Source organism: Thalassophryne amazonica, chromosome 12, assembly GCF_902500255.1.
Source record: "Thalassophryne amazonica chromosome 12, fThaAma1.1, whole genome shotgun sequence".
In the NCBI taxonomy this organism is placed as follows: Eukaryota; Metazoa; Chordata; class Actinopteri; order Batrachoidiformes; family Batrachoididae; genus Thalassophryne; species Thalassophryne amazonica.
In genome coordinates this window covers 101,151,422-101,174,366 of record NC_047114.1, presented here as the reverse complement: position 1 = coordinate 101,174,366, position 22,945 = coordinate 101,151,422, and the positions used below count along the sequence as shown (strand labels likewise).

Below are 22,945 nucleotides of genomic sequence, written 5' to 3'. Positions count from 1 at the left end.
TGCTTGGAGGTGCAATCTTAAATACATCACACAGACGTCTCTCATCTTTCTAAGTAGGAGAATCGGGACTGACTAAATACTGTATTCCTCAGTTTGAATTGATTGAAACCAGGCTCGGCTCCCCGCAGACGGACTCCATCCTGTGAAGGACCATGAACACGAGTCCCACAATACCTTTAACGAGACAATGTGGGCGTTACAGTGGGTGTGTTTTAGTCTCATGATCTTAATCTTACTGGTTCCCGACAGACAGGGGGTGCCCTCCTTGTGCATGCATGATGGAAGTGAAACTTAACTCTTATGTTGAACCCTTAAACCAGGTTTCAGGCTCTTCTAAACAGATAACTAAAGTCAAAACTTGATAACTAACATCAAACAAGGAATTAGTACAGATATTATCTAACACTACAAATTTATGGAGAAGCCAAAATGTTACTGTCCAAATACTTCTGAGCCAGCGAGCTGCTAAGGGGTTCACTGATTTCTGAAAATGTTCTGACAGGATGTTTTATGAACTCTTTTGGTTTGGATCCAGGACGTGGAACCTTCCTTCTGGTTCAGACATCACAGAGGAACCTTCACACGTGAAACCCCTGAACCTGAATTAAAGGTTCCTGTTTGTTTGGCTGAACACGGCGTTGCCTCGCCGTCGCTTCATCACTTTCACACAACGTTCAGAACTCAGCTCGCGAGCGGGAAACAATCACTCCTGCTGCGACGTGACGTCACGCCGCCGGTACCGGAAGCGAACGTCGTGGCTGGGCAGCAGGATGCCCAACCCGGCTCGGCTGTGGTCCAGACCCGCCGGGGTCTGACCGTCCTCCAGCTGGAGCTGGAAGTAGAGCAGCAGCAGGCACAGGAACTGCTTCATCTCGTTGATGGCGAAGTGGCGGCCGGGACACATGGATGCGCCCGAGCCGAACGGCATCAGGTAGTACCTCAGCCTCTGGCCGTCCTTGTAGAAGTCCGTCTTGTCTTTGCCGTCCTGCATGAAGCGGTCGAACCGGAACATCTGTTTACACACAAACGAGTCCAGCGTCTCATTACTGACAGCAAAAAGACATAAAAACAAACATCACGAGAAATGTCTTCAAGTCAAAACCAGAAGTCAGGAAGGACGTCCTCTTAGCCCCGCCCCTTTTTTGACTTCCTGTTGTCCTCGGGTCCAGAGACTAATGGCTGACTGTCAGATGACCTGTCCATCACATTCTCACCCTCTAATGGCTCCGCCCACAACTCAAGAATCAATGTGCCAGCGTGTGATTGGCTGAACACACCTGGTGGGTTAGTGAGCGCGAACGAATCAAAACTTTAAGGAAACATCGATTTTCACAACCAATGTGAAGAAATTTATAAATAAAGAAAATTAAGAAATTCATAAACAGAAATAACAACGATGAAATGTGTCAACAAAGTAAATAAAGAGATAAACGTGGAAATCCACAAATAAATAAATAAATAAATAAATGTGACTTGTGGACGTTATTTGTGTTTGCAGTTTTCTGGTTTCTTTTAAATATTTCAATAAAAAGTTGAAAACAAAACCTTCAGAGACCTTAAAGTCAGTGAGACATCAGTGAAGACGGGATCGGCTGTTTGGGTTCTGACCTGCGGGTCCTCGTAGATTTCAGGGTCCATGTGGACGGTCTGCGGGTAGAGCACAATGATGTCACCTTTCCTGACGTCCACCGAGCGCGAGCTGTCCAGACGCAGCCTGAAGTCCTCCTGAGCCACCCGGATGTTCATGGAGCCGGATGACAGGCGGAGACTCTCGTTGATGGCGCTCTCTGTTGATGCAAAGCAGACCAGCAGGTTTATGGACTGTGGACACACACTGGACATTATTGAGGGGAACCACCAAGACAAACTTGATGCACCCTGGACATTTGTGAGGGGAGCCACCAAGACAAACTATTGATGCACAGTGGACATTAATGAGGGGAACTACCAAGACAAACTGTGGGCACACGCTGGACATTGAGGGGAGCTACCAAGACAACTGTGGACACGCGCCGGACATTAATGAGGGTAGCCACCAAGATGAACTGTGGACACACGCTGACATTAGTGAGGGAACCACCAAGACAAAATAGATGCACCTTGGACATTTGTGAGGGGAGCCACCAAGACAAACTATTGATGCACAGTGGACATTAATGAGGGGAACTACCAAGACAAACTGTGGACACACGCTGGACATTGAGGGGAGCCACCAAGACAACTGTGGACACGCGCCGGCCATTAATGAGTGGCGCCACCAAGGGAACTGTGGACACACATTGGACATTAATGAGGGGAGCCACCAAGACAAACTGTGGACAAATGCTGGACATAAATGAGGGCAGCCGCCACAAGACAAACTGTGGACACACGCTAGATATTAATGAGGGGAGCCAGCAAGACAAACTATGGGCAGGCGCTGGAGATTAATGAGGGGAGCCACCAAGACAAACTGTGGACGCACACTGGATATTAATGAGGGGAGCCACCAAGACAAACTGTAGACACACACTGGACATTAATGAGGGGAGCTGCCACCAAGACAAACTGGACGCACGCACACTGGACATTAATGAGGGGAACCACCAAGATGAACTATGGACACATGCTGGACATTGATGAGGGGAGCCACCAAGACAAACTGGAGACACACACTGGACATTAATGAGGGAAGCCACCAAGACAAACCGAACACACACTGGACATTAATGAGGGGAGCTGCCACAAAGACAAACTGGACACATGCTGGACATTAATGAGGGGAGCCACCAAGACAAGCTGTGTATGCACGACAAGCTTCCTGCAGAATTTCAAATACTTGACAACAAGATCGTAAGTATAAACTTCTTGTTTGAAATATTCCACCTTTCTTAAACATCTTGTTCGTGTCCTTCTGTTTCGGGGTGTGTCTCACTTGGACTCACACTGTCCAGATAATTCAATTTATTCAATTTATACCACGCCAACTCACAACATTGTCTCAAGGCACCTCACATAAAAATTTAAAAACAGATAAAAAAGAATTAAAAGATTAAAAGCTGCAATTTAAAAGACACAATTAAAATAAAAGAAATAAAACGCAAATAGCACAATAAAAAAGCATGGGAAAACAAATACATTTTGAGCTATAGACTTAAAAATGTCCACAGAATCAGACTGCCTCAGTGACACAGGCAGACTGTCCCACAGAGCAGGGGCGGTAAGAGAAGGCTCTTTGACCCGCTGACTTTTTTTTCATCCTAAGAACAAAAAGTCCCACATCCTGCGAATGGAGAGCCCGGGCCGGTACGTAGGGTTTAGTTAGGTCAGCAAAGTAGGGAGGTGCCAGTGAGTGAACAATTTTGTAGGTCAGCAGCAGAACCTTAAAATCTGATCTCACTGGGACAGGAAGCCAGTGAAGAGATGCCAAAATGGGTGTAATGTGGTCAAACTTACTGCTTCGTGTCAAAAGTCTGGCTGCAGCATTTTGAACCAATTGGAGAGCTCTAATGCTGGACTGCAGTAAACCAGAAAATAGAACATTGCAGTAGTCCAATCCAGAAGAGACAAACACATGGATCAGGGTCTCAGCATCAGCCATAGACAGGATGGGATGAATCTTCGCTATATTTCGCAGGTGGAAGGAAGCAGTCCTAGTAATATTTCTAATGTGGAGGCCAAAGGACAATGTAGGATCAAAAATTACCCCAAGGTTCATCACTTTGTCAGTGTGATGTATGACACACGAGCCTACGCTGAGCGTTAACTGGTCAAATTGATGCCGATGTCTCACTGGACCAAGAACCATCATTTCAGTCTCATCAGATTTTAAAAATAGGAGGTTGTTCGACATCCAACTTCTCACTGATGCAAGACAATCTTCCAAAGATAAGCTTTCAGAAGACTAGTGACTGCAGAGTGTGAAGAACTTGTCCAAATCCATTTGTTCCATGGAGACACTTGCTGTGTGTCTTTTGGACTCTAGGACTAGCGGATACGTACCCAGGTACTGGAGCTGGTCCAGCTGCTCCCTGCCCAGTCTTATGTCCCTGTCGCTGCTGAAGTCAATGCCGCTGAGCTTCAGGACGTCACGGATCTCCTGATGGACGACATCCAGAGCCTCGGGGTGGCTCACCAGGTAGTACACGACCCAGAAGGCGGCCGGGATCGTGTTCCCCACTGACGCCCACAGCATGGCGAAGTGATGAGCTGCCAGAGACAGAATAAGACACAGCTGACGCTAACCTGGATGGGACAATGTGAACCCAGGTTCCTGTTCTGTCTCATCTCACTGACTTGGTTTTGGACTCGTGCCTGACTTGTAGAACCTCTGAACACTTCCTCTGTCGTGACTCAAGTTACCATGAGCTTGGGGGTGTTTCTGGGGGCAGGTAGCCCACGTGGTGGTGTAGAGTGCCCCCTGCAGGCCCCTGGTTTATATCTCAAGCTGTATTTATAGAGCACATTTAAAACAGCTGGCTGGGGAGGGGGGGGGGGGGGGGGGGGTCGACCAAAGTGTTGATCACATTAAAACAAGATCATCAATAAAATGCAGCAATTACAATCAAATACATAACAGAATAAAATGAAGTCCACTTAAACTTGATTAAAAGGCAGAGGTCAGAGGTGTGTCTTTAAAGACCCCCATGGATCCGGCAGAGCGGATGTGCCAGGGCAGGTTGCTCCACACCCTACGAGGTGCCTTCCGTTTTTAGCCTCATTTTTGTGGTGACCAGTAGCAGCTGATTTGCTGATCTCAGCGCTCTGAGAGGGGCGGAGACATGGATGAGCTCAGGAGCGACTTGTCTGGGTCAACACACGCTGAGTTACAGGAATCCAGTCGTGTGCTAAGAACAGCTTTTGGTTACAGCCTCATGATGGCTACATGGCAGGTACCCTTTAACTTCTGATCAAATCCTCAAATGGAAAAAAGCTGTTTTTCACAACTGAACTCTCAAACTTCAGCCTGTCATCAAATATGACACCAAGATGTTTCAATGATGATCAGATGTTTGGGGGCCAGAAACCCAGCAGGAGACTCTGATGGACCACATCCAAACATTTTATTTCAGTCTTGTTCTCATTGAAATTCATAAAGTTTATGGTCATCTAGGACTTAACATCATTTAGACAGTCAAGCTGTGTGGAGCCACTGGATTTTGATATTAAAGGCAGGTAGATCTGGACATCATCTGCATAACAATGAAAAGAAAGATTGTATTTCTTAATAATTGACCATAATGGAGACATACAGTCTCCATTATGGTCAATTTTTAAGAATTTGACTATAAACTCCCCCTCGAACTGCCACCTTATCGTGGTGGGGGAGTTTGCGTACCCGGATGATCCTATGAGCTATGTTGTTGGGGGCTTCGTGCCCCTGGTAGGGTCTCCCATGGCACACAGGTCTGAGGTGACAGGTCAGACTAAGGGTACTTCAGAAGCTCACATGACCGACATGAAATCAAGGACCGAGACGTCGCCCGGTATAGCAGAGCCGGGGCCCCACCCTGGAGCCAGGCCTGGGGTTGTGGCTTGCTCACGCCCACCCCATTATCGGGTGGCCCACGGGGCCTGGCCGGGCTCAGCCCGAAAGAGCGATGTGGGCCCGCACTCTTGTGGGTTCACCACCTGCAGAGGGGGCCATGGGGGTCAAGTGCAGAGAGGACTGGGTGGCAGTTGAGGGCGGGTGGCCCGGCGGCCCAGTCCGCGCACACATCCTCTGGCTGTTGGGACGTGGAATGTCACCTCGCTGGGGGGGAAGGAGCCTGAGCTTGTGCGGAAGGTTGAGAGGTACCGACTAGAGATAGTCGGCCTCTCCTCCACGCACAGCTTGGGCTCTGGTACCCAACTCCTGGAGAGGGGCTGGATGCTCCACTTTTCTGGCATTGCCCACGGGGAGAGGCAGCGAGCTGAGGTAGCATTGCTTATTGCTCCCCAGTTCAGTCGTCATGTGTTGGAGTTCACCACGGTGAACGAGAGGATTGTGTCCCTACGCCTTCGGGCTGGGGACAGGTCTCTCACTGTTGTCTCGGCCTATGGGCCAAGCGGCAGTGCAGAGTACCCAACTTTCTTGTAGTCCCTGGGAGGGGTACTAGATAGTGCTCCGACTGGGGACTCCATTGTTCTCCTGGGAGACTTCAACGCCCACGTTGCGACGACAGTGAGACCTGGAGGGGGGGTGATTGGGAAGCACGGCCTCCCTGATTTGAACCCGAGTGATGTTCAGTTGTTGGACTTCTGTGCTAGCCACAGTTTGTCCATCACGAACACCATGTTCGACCACAAGGGTGTCAAAGTCAAAGTCAAAGTGTCTTTATTTGTCTCCCTAAGGAGAAATTTGCCTTGGACAGAGTCTGCTACACAACAACACATCCAGTACATAGCACCCATACATTAAAAACAACACAGTAAGTCAAAGAATAAAATATAAATACACAACATTATTAACATCTTTGTGCAAATTCCGCAATACATACCCTTAAGCTATCTTCCCTGAACTATCTGCTGATTTATGAGCTTCCCTGATAATGGAATAAATGAATATTTATATCGATTGTATTTTCAAAGAGGAACCCTGTACCTCCTTCCTGAGTTAAGTAAAGTATATTCAGAGTGCAGAACATGAGACTCATCTGTTAAAATATTGTCAGCACCTCTGAGAACTGCCTGTTCAAACAACTCTTGGGGAGTTACAGGTACCACCATACCCATGATTTTGCCAGCTATCTGGCTTGGTTGGTCTGGCGTGGTTTGAATCATATTTATCTAACAGATTACAATTTGTTCATGTAAATGGGGAATCTTCTTCACAGACTAAGGTTAATTATGGAGTTCCACAAGGTTCTGTGCTAGGACCAATTGTATTCACTTTATACATGCTTCCCTTAGACAGTATTATTAGACGGCATTGCTTAAATTTTCATTGTTACGCAGATGATACCCAGCTTTATCTATCCATGAAGCCAGAGGACACACACCAATTAGCTAAACTGCAGGATTGTCTTACAGACATAAGGACATGGATGACCTCTAATTTCCTGCTTTTAAACTCAGATAAAACTGAAGTTATTGTACTTGGCCCCACAAATCTTAGAAACATGGTGTCTAACCAGATCCTTACTCTGGATGGCATTACCCTGACCTCTAGTAATACTGTGAGAAATCTTAGATTAATTTTTGATCAGGATATGTCATTCAAAGCGCATATTAAACAAATATGTAAGACTGCTTTTTTGCATTTACGCAATATCTCTAAAATTAGAAAGGTCTTGTCTCAGAGTGATGCTGAAAAACTAATTAATGCATTTATTTCCTCTAGGCTGGACTATTGTAATTCATTATTATCAGGTTGTCCTAAAAGTTCCCTGAAAAGCCTTCAGTTAATTCAAAATGCTGCAGCTAGAGTACTGACGGGGACTAGAAGGAGAGAGCATATCTCACCCATATTGGCCTCTCTTCATTGGCTTCCTGTTAATTCTAGAATAGAATTTAAAATTCTTCTTCTTACTTATAAGGTTTTGAATAATCAGGGCCCATCTTATCTTAGGGACCTCATAGTACCATATCACCCCAATAGAGCGCTTCGCTCTCAGACTGCAGGCTTACTTGTAGTTCCTAGGGTTTGTAAGAGTAGAATGGGAGGCAGAGCCTTCAGCTTTCAGGCTCCTCTCCTGTGGAACCAGCTCCCAATTCGGATCAGGGAGACAGACACCCCCTCTACTTTTAAGATTAGGCTTAAAACTTTCCTTTTTGCTAAAGCTTATAGTTAGGGCTGGATCAGGTGACCCTGAACCATCCCTTAGTTATGCTGCTATAGACTTAGACTGCTGGGGGGTTCCCATGATGCACTGTTTCTTTCTCTTTTTGCGCTGTATGCACCACTCTGCATTTAATCATTAGTGATTGATCTCTGCTCCCCTCCACAGCATGTCTTTTTCCTGGTTCTCTCCCTCAGCCCCAACTCCCAGCAGAAGACTGCTCCTCCCTGAGCCTGGTTCTGCTGGAGGTTTCTTCCTGTTAAAAGGGAGTTTTTCCTTCCCACTGTCGCCAAGTGCTTGCTCACAGGGGGTCGTTTTGACCATTGGGTTTTTTACGTAATTATTGTATGGCCTTGCCTTACAATATAAAGCGCCTTGGGGCAACTGTTTGTTGTGATTTGGCGCTATATAAATAAAATTGATTGACTGATATCTTAATCAGATTTAATATTTGAGTTTTTGATTTAACCGTTAAATTACAAAACCAGCTAGTAAACCAGCTAGTCCATAAGTGGACATGGCACCAGGACACCCTGAGTCGGAGGTCGATGATCGACTTTGTCATCATATCAACTTGCCTTCGGTGACATGTTGGACACTCAGGTAAAGAGAGGGGCTGAGCTGTCGACCCACCACCACCTGGTGGTGAGTTGGATCCGCTGGGAGGGGAAGAAGCCGGTCAGACATGGCAGGCCCAAACATATCGTCAGGGTCTGCTGGGATCGACTGGCGGAACCCTGTGTCAACGCGGTCTTCAACTCCCACCTCCGGGAGAGCTTCTCCCAGATCCCGGGGGAGGTTGGAGACATGGAGTCTGAGTGGACCATGTTCTCCACCCCCATTGTCAATGCGGCCGCCCATAGCTGTGGTCACAAGGTCTCTGGTGTCTGTCGCAGCGGCAATCCCAGAACCCGGTGGTGGACGCTGGAAGTAAGGCATGCCGTTAAGCTGAAGAAGAAGTCCTACTTGTCATTGTTGGTAAGTGGGACCCCGGAGGCAGCTGACAGGTACCATCAGGCCAAGCGTACTGCAGCTTGTGTGGTCACAGAGGCAAAAACTTGGGTCTGGGAGGAGTTCGGGGAGACCATGGAGGAGGACTATTTGTCGGCCTCAAAGAAACTCTGGCAAACAGTCTGACGCCTCAGAAGGCAGAAGCAGCTCTCCGCCAACACTGTCTATAGTGCGAGTGGGGAGTTGTTGACCCTGACTGGGGATGTTGTTGGGTGGTGGAAGGAATACTTCGAGAATCTCCTCAATCACATTGTCACATCTTCTGACACACACACAGATTTTCAATAATATTCAGGTCTGGGGACTGAGATGGCCATTCCAGAACATTGTACTTGTTCCTCTTCATGAATGCCTTAGTAGATTTTGAGCAGTGTTTAGGGTCATTGTCTTGTTGAAAGATCCAGCCTGGTGCAACTTCAACTTTGTCACTGATTCATAAACATTGTTCTCAAGAATCTTCTGATATTGACTGGAATCCATGTGACCCTCAACTTTAACACGATTCCCAGTACCTGCACTGGCCACACAGCCCCACAGCATGATGGAACCACCTCCAAATTTTACTGTGGGTAGCAAGTGTTTTTCTTGGAATGCTGTGTTCTTTTTCAGCCATGCATACCGCCCCTTGTTATGTCTAAATTACTCAATTTTAGTTTCATCAGTCCACAGCACCTTATTCCAAAATGAAGCTGGCTTGTTCAAATGTGCTTTAGCATACCTCAAGCGACTCTGTTTGTGGTGTGTACGCAGAAAAGGCTTCCTCTGCATTACAGCATCATACAGCATCTCTTTGTGCAAAGTGCCCTGTAAAGTTGAACGATGCACAGAGACACTATCTGCAGCAAGATCATGTTGTAGGTCTTTGGAGCAGGTCTGTGGGTTGACTATGTTCTCACCATCCTTCACTTCAGCTTATCAGAGATTTTTCTTGGCCTGCCACTTAGGGCCTTAACTACTACTGTGCCTGTGGTCTTCCATTTCCTCGCTATGTTCCTCAAAGTGGAAACGGACAGCTGAAATCTCTGAGATAGCTTCTTGTATCCTTCCCTTAAACCATGATGTTGAACAATCTTTGTTTTCAGGTCATTTGAGAGTTGTTTAGAGGCTCCCATGTTGCCACTCATTAGAAGAGATGCAAAGAGGGGAAACATTTGCAAAAGCTAAAAAAGCTTGATCCGGCTCTGTGTGTTGCAGTCAAGTAGGACTGCAACCATGAGAGAGCAGAGCCAGTGTCACTAACTGAATGGTCCCCCCTCTGCCCTGCCTTCACTGCGCATGTGTCATTAGCCACAGTTGACCGATTATCACCTTGTTTCTCTTTCAAACTGCCTCCAGTCATCAGCTGTCTTAGTGACACATATCTGAATCTTTTGTACAACAATCATTTCCACATAAATTCAGCATTACAACCCCAATTCCAATGAAGTTGGGACATTGTGTAAAATGTAAATAAAAACACAGTACAATGATTTGCAAATCCTCTTCAACCTATATTCAATTGAATACACCACAAAGACAAGATATTTAATGGTCAAACTGAAACTTTATAGTTTTTGTGCAGACATTTGCTCATTTTGAAATGTATTCCTGCAACACGTTTCTAAAAAGCTGGGACAGTGGTATGTTTACCACTGTGTTACATCACCTTTCCTTCTAACAACACTCACTCATTGTGTCTGTCCATTTCAAATGAGCTCGGGCCCAGAGAAGGCGGCGGCGTTTCTGGATGTTGTTGATGTTTGGCTTTCACTTTGCATGGTAGAGTTTTAACTTGCACTTGTAGTTGTAGCAACGAACTGTATTAACTGACAATGGTTTTCTGAAGTGTTCCTGAGCCCGCGCAGTAAGATCCTTTACACAATGATGACAGTTTTTAATGCAGTGCCGTCTGGGGGATTGAAGGTCACGGACATTCAATGGTTTTCGGCCTTGCTGCTTACGTGTAGAAAGTTCTCCAGATTCTATGAATCTTCTGATTATATTATGGACTGTAGATGATGGAATCCCTAAATTCCTTACAATTGAACGTTGAGAAACATTGTTCCTAAGCTGTTGGACTATTTTTTCATGCAGTTGTTCACAAAGTGGTGATCCTCGCCCCATCTTTGCTTGTGAACGGCTGAGCCTTTTGGGGATGCCCCTTTATACCCAATCATGACACTCACCTGTTTCCAAACAGGTGTTTTTTGTGCATTCATCAACTTTCCCAGTCTTTTGTTGCCCCGTCTCAACTTTTTTGAAACGTGTTACAGGCATCCATTTCAAAATGAGCAAATATTTGCACAAAAACAATAAAGTTTATGTTTGAACATTAAATATCTTGTCTTTGTGGTGTATTTAATTGAATAAAGGTTGAAGAGGATTTGCAAATCATTGTATTCTGTTTGTATTTACATTTTACACAACGTCCCAACTTCATTGGCATTGGGGTTATATTTCATCATAAAAGACAGAGTAAGCAATCAGAGCACCATGGTTACATGAGGTTCAGAGACTGTGCATGGAGTAGGGGTGCCAGAAAAAAATCGATTCACGTCCGACTTGCGATTCTTATTTATTACGATTCTGAATTGATCCAAAATGTCCAAGAATCGATTTTTAAAAAGCATTTTGTTAAAACATTTTCTTGTTTACTCGCTACGTGTACTGTTTGTCAGGCAACAGCATCTGTACTACAGCATCCCCGTGAGGTGGGGGTGGGGGGTGTGTGTGTGGTGGGGTCTGTCGTGCTTCAAACATTAGTGAGCTGCAGCTTAGCATGGCGGACGAAGATTTAATTCAGCCAGCACCGTCTTTGCTGAAGGCAAATGTTTGGGCGCATTTTGGATTTTATTATTTGCTGCGTAAGAAGGAGCTTGACATGACTTATGCAGTGTGTAAAATCTGCAAAATGAAAGTCATGTACTTCTGAAGCACTTCAAATCTGCAAGCCAACATGCTACGTCATCACCCGGAGCTAAAAGAGGGGAGCAGCGTTATCTGTTGACTACTGACCAGCGCTTCACTCAACTGCCAGCCAACTCTGAACGAGCAAAGCAGATAAGTAAATTTACATCTAGAATCACTTGATTAACCTTGTAAAGCTGCATTTTCTTAAACATAAACATTTTTAAGTAATATATCTATTTCTCAGAGCTCTTTCAATCAAAAATTGATTCTGAATCGAATTGTCACCCCAAGAATCGGAATCGAATTGAATCGTGAGTTGTTGTACGATTCATGTCCCTAGCATGGGGTCACTGAGCCACGGTTCAGAGAGCGCGCGTGGGTTCACTGAGCCACGGTTCAGTGAGCACGCGTGGGGTCACTGAGCCACGGTTCAGAGAGCGCGCGTGGGGTCACTGAGCCACGGTTCAGAGAGCACGCGTGGGGACACTGAGCCACAGTTCAGAGAGCGCGCGTGGGGACACTGAGCCACGGTTCAGAGAGCGCGCGTGGGGTCACTGAGCCACGGTTCAGAGAGCACGCGTGGGGTCACTGAGCCACGGTTCAGAGAGCGCGCGTGGGGTCACTGAGCCACGGTTCAGAGAGCGCGCGTGGGGTCACTGAGCCACGGTTCAGAGAGTGCGCGTGGGGACACTGAGCCATGGTTCAGAGAGCGTGCGTGGGGACACTGAGCCACGGTTCAGAGAGCACACATGGAGTCACTGAGCCACTGTTCAGAGAGCACGTGTGGGGTCACTGAGCCACGGTTCAGAGAGCGTGCGTGGGGTCACTGAGCCACGGTTCAGAGAGCATGCGTGGGGTCACTGACTACTGACAAAGTGGAGAAAGAGTGAAGTTGAACCTCAAACAGCCGGGATGAAGAAGTTCATCTGTACAAACTCAAACATCTCACCTGCTTTATCGACCTCTGTCAGCACCTCGTATTGCTCGAACACCTCCGCTCGCCATCCGATGAACTGGGAGGTGTTGGTCCAACGAGACATCCTGTGTGGCAGGAAGTAGTTGATCAGCCTCTGGCGGATGACTTTGGTCTGTCCTAGCAGCCAAATGGGGATTTGAGCAATCAGCAGTGGAAACTTGTTGTCAAACTTGACAAAGTCCTGGATCAGTTCTGCTATTCCACTGTGGCGGCCGCCAGATGCCGGTTTGCCGTACAGAGTCAGAAACGTGGCTTCAAACATGACTGAATTACAGAACTGGTAGATGCTGGATGTCCTCCAGCCACCCTCCTCCAATTCTGCCATCGGACCCTCAGTCAAGTGATCCTCCCGGAAAACCTGCATCAGGTTTCCCATCATGCTGTCTGTCAGGGTAGTGAGGTTTTCCGCCTGGAGGAGCTGGAAAGAGCGAGCCATCTGCTGCGGCAGGCCGGGAAACCTGCTGCTGAGGACGGGCGGGTAGCCAAAGGTGAAGGGAGCCACCTTTCCCGAGAACTCGTCGAAATTAAGCTGCCGGCCGTGTTTGATGATGCTGGGATACAGTAACGGGTTCATGATGAACGTCATGTATTGACCTGCACAGGAAGGAATGACAGAGTGAACCTCCCCTTGACCCAGGAACCCCAAACTTGCACATTTATCATCTGATTGGCTCATTAAAATCAATTAGCATTACAATATGTCAAACTATCATGCCTGTTCTATCGGGCTATGTGTGTTATACGTTATGTGTCCTGCAGGCATCAGTAACGTGCCTGTTCTGTCGGGGTATGTGTGTTATATGTTATTCGACCAGCAGACGTCAGTAACGTTGTGCCTGTTCTATCAGGCTACGTGTGTTATATGTTATTTGTCCAGCAGACATCAGCAATGTCGTACCTGTTCTATCGGGCTACAATTGTTATACGTTATTTGTCCAGCAGACGTCAGTAATGTCGTGCCTGTTCTATCGGGCTACCTGTGGTATATGTTATTTGTTCAGTAGATGTCAGCAACGTCGTGCCTGTTCTATCGGGCTACGTGTGTAATACGTTATTTGTCCAGCAGACATCAGTAATGTCATGCCTGTTCTATTGGGCTACCTGTGTTATACGTTATTTGTCCAGCAGATGTCAGCAACATCCTGCCTGTTCTATCAGGCTACAACTGTTATACGCTATTTGACCAGCAGACGTCAGTAACGCCGTGCTTGCTCTATCGGGCTACATATGTTTTACATTATTCGTCCAGCAGACGTCAGTAACGTCGCGTCTGTTCTATCGGGCTACATGTGTTATACGTTATTAGTCCAGCAGACGTCAGTAACGTCGTGTCTGTTCTATCGGGCTACCTGTGGTATATGTTATTTGTCCAGCAGATGTCAGCAACGTCCTGCCTGTTCTATCGGGCTACATGTGTTATACGTTATTAGTCCAACAGACATCAGCAACGTCATGCCTGCTCTATCAGGCTACCTGTGTTATGTATTATTTGACCAGCAGGTGTCACCAGTCTCTAATAAGATGTCTCAGAAGGCTGTGTGACGTGCTACGTAATCGCTGCATCATGTTCATTTGAAACATATTAATGCAAATGCTACCTCCGTTTTTCTCAGTACTGTACATCCCAAAGAAGCCAAACAGGATGTGATGTCATCATGTGATGTAAACATGAGCAATACAATGACGTTATGTGGATAGCGACACGCCGAGTTAGTGATGGACAGAAAATAAAGAATTTTAAACTACAAATTCACAATTCCGACATAATCAAGTCCTGTTTCAGAACAACTTTCATTCCTAATCCTCGGACCAGCATCAGTTTACGAGACAAAAACAAACTGAAATCAAAGACCGACCTGCGATCAGCACCGTGAACACGTCCCCAAATTCACTCTTTTGTTCTTCAAGGAATTTGTGAGCATCTTTTCCGAACTCCACAACTTTTCCCAGGAAAGGAATCCAGCCTGTGATGAGCGGCGGTTCACCATCTCTTCTGCAAGAGTACATATCAATCAATCAATCAATCATGACTCAAGTGTGAAGGTTTTTTTTAATAATGCTGGAGGAGAACATGTAAACACCACATAGAAAGGGGCGGGGCTCCAGTGGTTGTCGGATTGGGTCTCTGGGCTGGTCTTTGCTGTCTGGGTGGCATTTTGGTCACCCGTCTATCGGAACTTGAAAAATGCTGGATGCTTTCTGTTTGAAATCCAATCACCTATCAGAACATTTTTCCTCTAAATAGCCCAAAGCCAGTCTGGACCTCAGCGGTACCACATGAGGAGATTAAACAACTGTTTGAGGTGACAACCTGCAGCTGAACATTCAGAAAGAACCAGGTAGTTTTATGAGGAGCGATGCCCCATAAGGGCTTCCTGACCCTGATCCTCTGCAACCTCCCCAACCTGCACGTGTTCCATCTCTCCATGCTCTGCCAAACACTGACTGGCTCCTAAAGGTGTCTGTTCAGAGAAGAGATAGAACACATGCAGGTTAGGGGTTCAGAGGGCTGGGGTTAAAAACCCATTGGTATGCAGAACAGAGGACTAGTTAGTGAGGATTACCTACATCACAGTGATCCCTCCCCTTTCTTAATGATCTTCAGCACAGAACATCCGTCAACCCAGTTTTGACTTTGTGCTAAACCAACAGTGACTTAGTGAGACTTAGATGAAGGTTGAGGTCACTGACACCGTGAGGGAGCATCAGCCGGAACATGGTGTCCAGGCCATGTGCGCCTCTTGACATGGTGCAGGAAACTCAGTACTGAGGACCACATCAGCTGGAGAAGGTCAATGACACATCCTCATGTCACCTGGTCAAGGACATGTCCGCGTGTCACCTGGTCACGGGCACATCCACGTTTCACCTGGTCAAGGCCACGTTCGCGTTTCACCTGGTCAAGGCCACGTTCGCGTTTCACCTGGTCAAGGCCACACCTGCGTTTCAGCTGGTCAAGGCCACGCCCGCGTTTCACTTGGTCAAGGCCATGCCCGCGTTTCACCTGGTCAAGGCCATGCCCAAATTTCACCTGGTCAAGGCCACACCCGCATTTCACGTGGTCAAGGCCACATCGTGCCTGTTCAATTATCATTACATTATGTCAAACCGTGTTCGGCACTATCACCAATGCTCTTTAATATCTACATCAGCGATCTACTGAACACTACCTCACTTCAATATGGCTATACGGACGACCTAGCATTACTACACTCAAGTAATAGTTGGCAAAGTGTGGAGAAGACATTATCCACAGACATGGAATACCTAGCTGATTTTCTTCAAACCTGAGCTCAAGCTGACTCAAGCTGAGCACAGATAAAACAACCTCAACCCCCTCCACTTGAACAACCAGGAAGCTCTGTGACAATTAAACATCAAATTCTATGGAACCACACTCCCACACAACCCACATCCTAAATATCTTGGAGTGAATTTGGATCGGCAATTGACTTACAAACATCATGTTGAAGATCTAAGTGTCCGCCCGTAATAATCTTATTCGATGCCTGGTGGGTTCAACTTGGGGTGCAAACGCGACAACTCTTCGCACTGGCACTCTTGCAACCATTTTTAGCGCTGCAGAGTATGCTGCCCCCGTTTGGAGCCGAAGTGTCCACACCACCAAGCTGGATGTGTTGAACGACACACTGCGGATCATAACTGGCTGCCTTATCCCACCCCCACACATCTCCTTCCAGTGGCTGCAGGAAATGCTCTGGCCAAACTAAGAAGGGAATGTGCAACATACAAAATATCCCAGCAGGGCAAATGAACAACATCCTTGACACAGTCTAGTCCCAGATCCTCAAAGCCTTGGCCCTCAACGCCTGAAATCCTTTTGACTCTTCTACCACCAGTCAGCAACTCTCCATAGCTGCAACTACGAAAACATAGAGGTCTGGAACTAAGAGTGGGCTCAAAACCATCACCCTGCCCAGCTAACGGTAGCCCCTAACACAGCCGCACACTCAGGTTCTGTGGGTAACCTTAAATCGTTTCAGAGCCGGAGTGATGGGGGCTGAAACCATCAGCTTCCTGTGAGTGCGGAGCGAAGGCCCAGACTGTTGCTCACATACTGGGTGAATGGAAGATCCTTTGCCCTCCCCCCACCCATCATGACCTTACAACCATAGATGGTGATATGGAGAGATGGATTCAACACCTGGCCAACGTTGTTGGATGAGCTTTACAACACTCAGATGCAAGAAGAAGGATGCATCCACATTTCACCTGGTCAAGGCCATGTCCACGTTTCACCTGGTCAATGACACGCTCACATTTCACCTGGTCAATGACACGTTCATGTTTCACCTGGTCAAGGACACCTCTACATTTCACCTGGTCAAGGACACATCCACATTTCATTTGTTCAAGGACACATCCATGTTAAGAGTTGCCTCTTCATAGTGAGCTGACCCTCCATGCACGCACGTCAGTGGGCTGGATGAGTATTGTCCGGTGCTGGAGGAGTCCATAAACCGGATTTTTTGTGTTTTTCCTTTTTTTTTGAAGACCACATTGGCAGTAAGTTTGTTTTATTGGGTTGTCCTTGGTAAACTGTTGATAGCTCGTGGAGCATTTCCAGAGGATCCCGGAGCACGGCCAGCAGAGTATTGTACACTGGTCAGTCCCGGGAGGAGAAGACAGTGGATCCAGCTGGGACAATAATATTGACCAGATGCAGCTCCTGGACATCATTCTGTAAGTCTGTGTGTTCACTGTCCACACTTTTCTTACTGTTTTTTATATTATTATTATTTCCACAGCCTCTTTTCACATAGCAGCAAACATGTCTTCACTTCAGTAGCGAGTGACCTTCAACATCCGTGAGACTGCTGCACAGCATACTGGCAGATCTGTACACAGATATTTTCACAGTGAGTCCTCGAGTTGTTAGTACCAAACCAGTGAAAGACCAACTGGGAATACGAGGTCTGTCAATAAAGTAACGGTCGTTTTTATTTTTTCAAAAACTATATGGATTTCATTCATATGTTTTTACGTCAGACATGCTTGAACCCTCGTGCGCATGCGTGAGTTTTTCCACGCCTGTCGGTGACGTCATTCGCCTGTGAGCACTCCTTGTGGGAGGAGTCGTCCAGCCCCTCGTCGGAATTCCTTTGTCTGAGAAGTTGCTGAGAGACTGGCGCGTTGTTTGATCAAAATTTTTTCTAAACCTGTGAGACACATCGAAGTGGACACAGTTAGAAAAATTAAGCTGGTTTTCAGTGAAAATTTTAACGGCTGATGAGAGATTTTGAGGTGATTCTGTCGCTTTAAGGACTTCTCACGGTACGAGACGTCATGCAGCGCTCTCAGGCGCCGTCATCAGCCTGTTTCAAGCTGAAAACCTCCACATTTCAGGCTCTATTGATCCAGGACGTCGTGAGAGAACAGAGAAGTTTCAGAAGAAGTCGGTTTCAGCATTTTATCCGGATATTCCACTGTTAAAGGAGATTTTTTTAATGAAAGATGTGCGGACGGATCCACGCGTCGGGATGCAGCCGCCGCGACGCTCCGCCACAGGAAAAACACCTCTGTTGGAAGCCTTAAGGACAAGTTGGAACATGTCCTGCCTGTTAAACAATTTCTCATATACTCACTCCACTGAAAGCCATCAAAAGCCGCCTGGATTTTACAAATGGTTATCAACACGGAGGTGTTTTTCCTGTGCCGCCGCACCGCGTCGGCTGCGTCCCGACGCGCGGACCCGTCCGCACGTCTTTCATTAAAAAAATCTCCTTTAACAGTGGAATATCCGGATAAAATGCTGAAACCGACTTCTTCTGAAACTTCTCTGTTCTCTCACGACGTCCTGGATCAATAGAGCCTGAAATGTGGAGGTTTTCAGCTTGAAACAGGCTGATGACGCTGCCTGAGAGCGCTGCACGACGTCTCGCACCGTGAAAAGCCCTTAAAGCGACAGAATCACCTCAAAATCTCTCATCAGCTGTTAAAATTTTCACTGAAAACCAGCTTAATTTTTCGAACTGTGTCCACTTCGATGTGTCTCACAGGTTTAGAAAAAATTTTGATCAAACAACGCGCCAGTCTCTCAGCAACTTCTCAGACAAAGGAATTCCGACGAGGGGCTGGACGACTCCTCCCACAAGGAGTGCTCACAGGCGAATGACGTCACCGACAGGCGTGGAAAAACTCACGCATGCGCACGAGGGTTCAAGCATGTCTGACGTAAAAACATATGAATGAAATCCATATAGTTTTTGAAAAAAATAAAAAGGACCTATACTTTATGGACAGACCTCGTATGTCGCTTATTCATGTCTTCAGCTCATCTCCAACAGTAACAGTCCAGTGAGACGGGACCCCTAAATAAAGACAGCTTGTCTCCAACAGTCCCACTCCACAAGATGGGACCCTTACATAAAGACGGCTCGTCTCCAACCATCACAGATATTCTACAAACACAAATATTCTACAAACAATAAAATCATGAATCGTTTTGACTCGTCAGAAATTTGGAGCGAATCACATTAAAGTTTGGTTTGGTTGGTGTTTTTTTACCTTCTCCTGGAGCATAGCAGGAGGAGCAGCACCGAGAGGAGGCTGAGGAGGAGCAGCAGGAGCAGCGACACCATGTCTGAGGATGAGGAGCTGGATCCGATCTGAAACCGATATGGAGGCCCCTCAGTGCAAAACTCAGAGGAACTCAGAAACAGGCTGTCAAAGTTCATGTTCTTTGACCATCCTGATACAGACTTTTATATTTATCTTGTTTAGTCACGTGGCTGTGAGGAGTTTCCACTTTTAGGTTTTCTCACAGCTGGAGGACATTTTTCACACACACACACACACACACACACACACACACACACACACACACACACACACACACACACACACACACACACACACACACACACACACACACACACACACACACACACACACACAGCAACCTGAAGCTGATTGAGCAACAGCCTGTCAGAAGAACAAACAGATTCCTCAACTATTAACCACCAAACTGCTGGAAAAATTCATCACAACCCCAACAAATCCTAACAGTTCCAGGAAGTACATCTCCCTGGAACTCTTTAGGGCCTGACAACAGGTCCTTATTTCGGGTCCGCTCCTTACTTAGGGACCACTCCTTACTTAGGGTATGTTCCTTACTTAGGGTCCGCTCCTTATTTCGAATCCGCTGCTTTCTCCTTTGTATGACTGTGATTCGGACAGAAAAATGCAGAGGACAGATTTTGATGTATGTATGTACAATGACAAATAAAATAAATAATCATCATCAAAATTCAGGTTTTTTTTTTTGTCAAACAAAAAAAAGTAAAGTTCTGCATCAAAAACCACCTGAAGAACGCTGGGAGGAAATTCAGACCATAAATGTGATGAAATGTTCCTGTTGCTTTAAAAGAACATGGATGGCGGCCTCAGGTGACCTCTGGACTTCAAATCCAGTATTTGCCCATTAAGGGTCACATATGGGTCATAGTGCAAGAGGGGGGCTGACCGTGGACAGGGGAGAGACACACACACCTGACCTGCACATCTTTGTAAGTCCACAAAGGACCAGGTCCAAAACAGGACTAACTAACACACTGTAGAAGAACGTGTTCTGTACCCCCCCACCCCCCACCCACAGAAAGTCATTTAACACAATCCGATATTTCAAAAAAGCTTTATTTCACATCAAGCAGATGTTCAGACGTTCAAAATCACCACAAAGTCTGACAGCAGGAAAACTTGAAAACTGTCAGAAAGAACGATGTCAGTCAAAGGGGCGGGCCTAAGACATCAAACAGTGACATGATAGATCTGGAACAGGATCTACATCCAGTTGATGTGGCAGGGAGGGAAATTCATCAAATTGAGACTGTGGCCTGCTTCCGTAGACGTGTCCATAAAAATCATAGAGGGATATGTTTTGCAAACTGAATACCCAGTACGACACTGGATGATGCTGAAATTGAGGATGGCCCATTGGCTGTTCCAGCAATATCGTATATTTCGTGTCTGCAACCTACAACTCAAGTGGAATGTCTCAAACCTAAACCTAATTCCAGGCATCCTATATATGCTACTCTGGAACCACCCCAAACCCAAACAGTCCAACTGTCAACCACACTGAGGTCCTTAGTCTGGGTCTCATTAACATAAATCAAATCAAATCAATTTTATTTATATAGCGCCAAATCACAACAAACAGTTGCCCCAAGGCGCTTTATACTGTAAGGCAAAAGCCATACAATAATTACAGAAAAACCCCAACGGTCAAAACGACGCCCTGTGAGCAAGCACTTGGCGACAGTGGGAAGGAAAAACTCCCTTTTAACAGGAAGAAACCTCCAGCAGAACCAGGCTCAGGGAGGGGCAGTCTTCTGCTGTGACTGGTTGGGGCTGAGGGAGAGAACCAGGAAAAAGACATGCTGTGGAAGAGAGCAGAGATCGATCACTAATGATTAAATGCAGAGTGGTGCATACAGAGCAAAAAGAGAAAGAAACACTCAGTGCATCATGGGAACCCCCCAGCAGTCTAAGTCTATAGCAGCATAACTAAGGGATGGTTCAGGGTCACCTGATCCAGCCCTAACTATAAGCTTTAGCAAAAAGGAAAGTTTTAAACCTAATCTTAAAAGTAGAGAGGGTGTCTGTCTCCCTGATCTGAATTGGGAGCTGGTTCCAGAGGAGAGGAGCCTGAAAGCTGAAGGCTCTGCCTCCCATTCAACTCTTACAAACCCTAGGAACTACAAGTAAGCCTGCAGTCTGAGAGTGAAGCGCTCTATTGGGGTGATATGGTACTATGAGGTCCCTAAGATAAGATGGGACCTGATTATTCAAAACCTTATAAGTAAGAAGAAGAATTTTAAATTCTATTCTAGAATTAACAGGAAGCCAATGAAGAGAAGCCAATATGGGTGAGATATGCTCTCTCCTTCTAGTCCCCGTTAGTACTTTAGCTGCAGCATTTTGAATTAACTGAAGGCTTTTCAGGGAACTTTTAGGACAACCTGATAATAATGAATTACAATAGTCCAGCCTAGAGGAAATAAATGCATGAATTACTTTTTCAGCATCACTCTGAGACAAGACCTTTCTGATTTTAGAGATATTGCGTTAATACAAAAAAGCAGTCCTACATATTTGCTTAATATGCGCATTGAAGGACATATCCTGATCAAAAATGACTCCAAGATTTCTCACAGTATTACTAGAGGTCAGGGTAATGCCATCCAGAGTAAGGATCTGGTTAGACACCATGTTTCTAAGATTTGTGGGGCCAAGTACAATAACTTCAGTTTTATCTGAATTTAAAAGCAGGAAATTAGAGGTCATCCATGTCTTTATGTCTGTAAGACATTCCTGCGGTGTAACTAATTGGTGTGTGTCCTCTGGCTTCATGGACAGATAAAGCTGGGTATCATCTACATAACAATTAAAATTTAAGCAATGCTTTCTAATAATACTGTCTAAGGGAAGCATGTATAAAGTGAATAAAATTGGTCCTAGCACAGAACCTTGTGGAACTCCATAATTAACCTTAGTTTGTGAAGAAGACTCCCCATTTACATGAACAAATTGTAATCTATTAGATACATATGATTCAAACCACCGCAGCGCAGTGCCTTTAATACCTATGGCATGCTCTAATCTCTGTAATAAAATTTTATGGTCAACAGTATCAAAAGCAGCACTGAGGTCTAACAGAACAAGCACAGAAATGAGTCCACTGTCTGAGGCCATAAGAAGATCATTTGTAACCTTCACTAATGCTGTTTCTGTGCTATGATGAATTCTAAAACCTGACTGAAACTCTTCAAATAGACCATTCCTCTGCAGATGATCAGTTAGCTGTTTTACAACTACCCTTCCAAGAATTTTTGAGAGAAAAGGAAGGTTGGAGATTGGCCTATAATTAGCTAAGATAGCTGGGTCAAGTGATGGCTTTTTAAGTAATGGTTTAATTACTGCCACCTTAAAAGCCTGTGGTACATAGCCAACTAATAAAGATAGATTGATCATATTTAAGATCGCAGCATTAAATAATGGTAGGGCTTCCTTGAGCAGCCTGGTAGGAATGGGGTCTAATAGACATGTTGATGGTTTGGAGGAAGTAACTAATGAAAATAACTCAGACAGAACAATCAGAGAGAAAGAGTCTAACCAAATACCGGCATCACTGAAAGCAGCCAAAGATAACGATACGTCTTTGGGATGGTTATGAGTAATTTTTTCTCTAACAGTTAAAATTTTTTAGCAAAGAAAGTCATGAAGTCATTACTAGTTAAAGTTAAAGGAATACTCGGCTCAATAGAGCTCTGACTCTTTGTCAGCCTGGCTACAGTGCTGAAAAGAA

General features: G+C 45.9%; 1 protein-coding gene across 1 annotated transcript; it reads right to left on the bottom strand.

Annotated features, from left to right (window-relative positions):
• Positions 1-395: 395 nt before the first annotated feature.
• Positions 396-19,239, bottom strand: LOC117521665 (cytochrome P450 7B1-like). The gene is made up of 6 exons (XM_034182993.1): positions 19,144-19,239; positions 14,472-14,608; positions 12,589-13,209; positions 3,982-4,188; positions 1,609-1,787; positions 396-1,012 (listed from the first exon to the last, which is right to left on the bottom strand). Exons 1-6 carry the CDS (start codon positions 19,215-19,217, stop codon positions 704-706), a joined length of 1,527 nt encoding a protein of 508 aa, XP_034038884.1. The 5' UTR covers positions 19,218-19,239; the 3' UTR covers positions 396-703.
• Positions 19,240-22,945: the final 3,706 nt, after the last annotated feature.

What these genes read in the sequence shown, in the direction of transcription:
- LOC117521665 (XM_034182993.1), bottom strand. Translation starts at nt 19,217, where the DNA reads ATGGTGTCGCTGCTCCTGCTGCTCCTCCTCAGCCTCCTCTCGGTGCTG. An exon ending in GGACCAGCTCCAGTACCTGG is followed by an intron (nt 1,788 to 3,981) that starts GTACGTATCCGC and finishes TTGCATCAACAG; the next exon opens with AGAGCGCCATCAACGAGAGT. An exon ending in AAATCTACGAGGACCCGCAG is followed by an intron (nt 1,013 to 1,608) that starts GTCAGAACCCAA and finishes GTGTGTAAACAG; the next exon opens with ATGTTCCGGTTCGACCGCTT.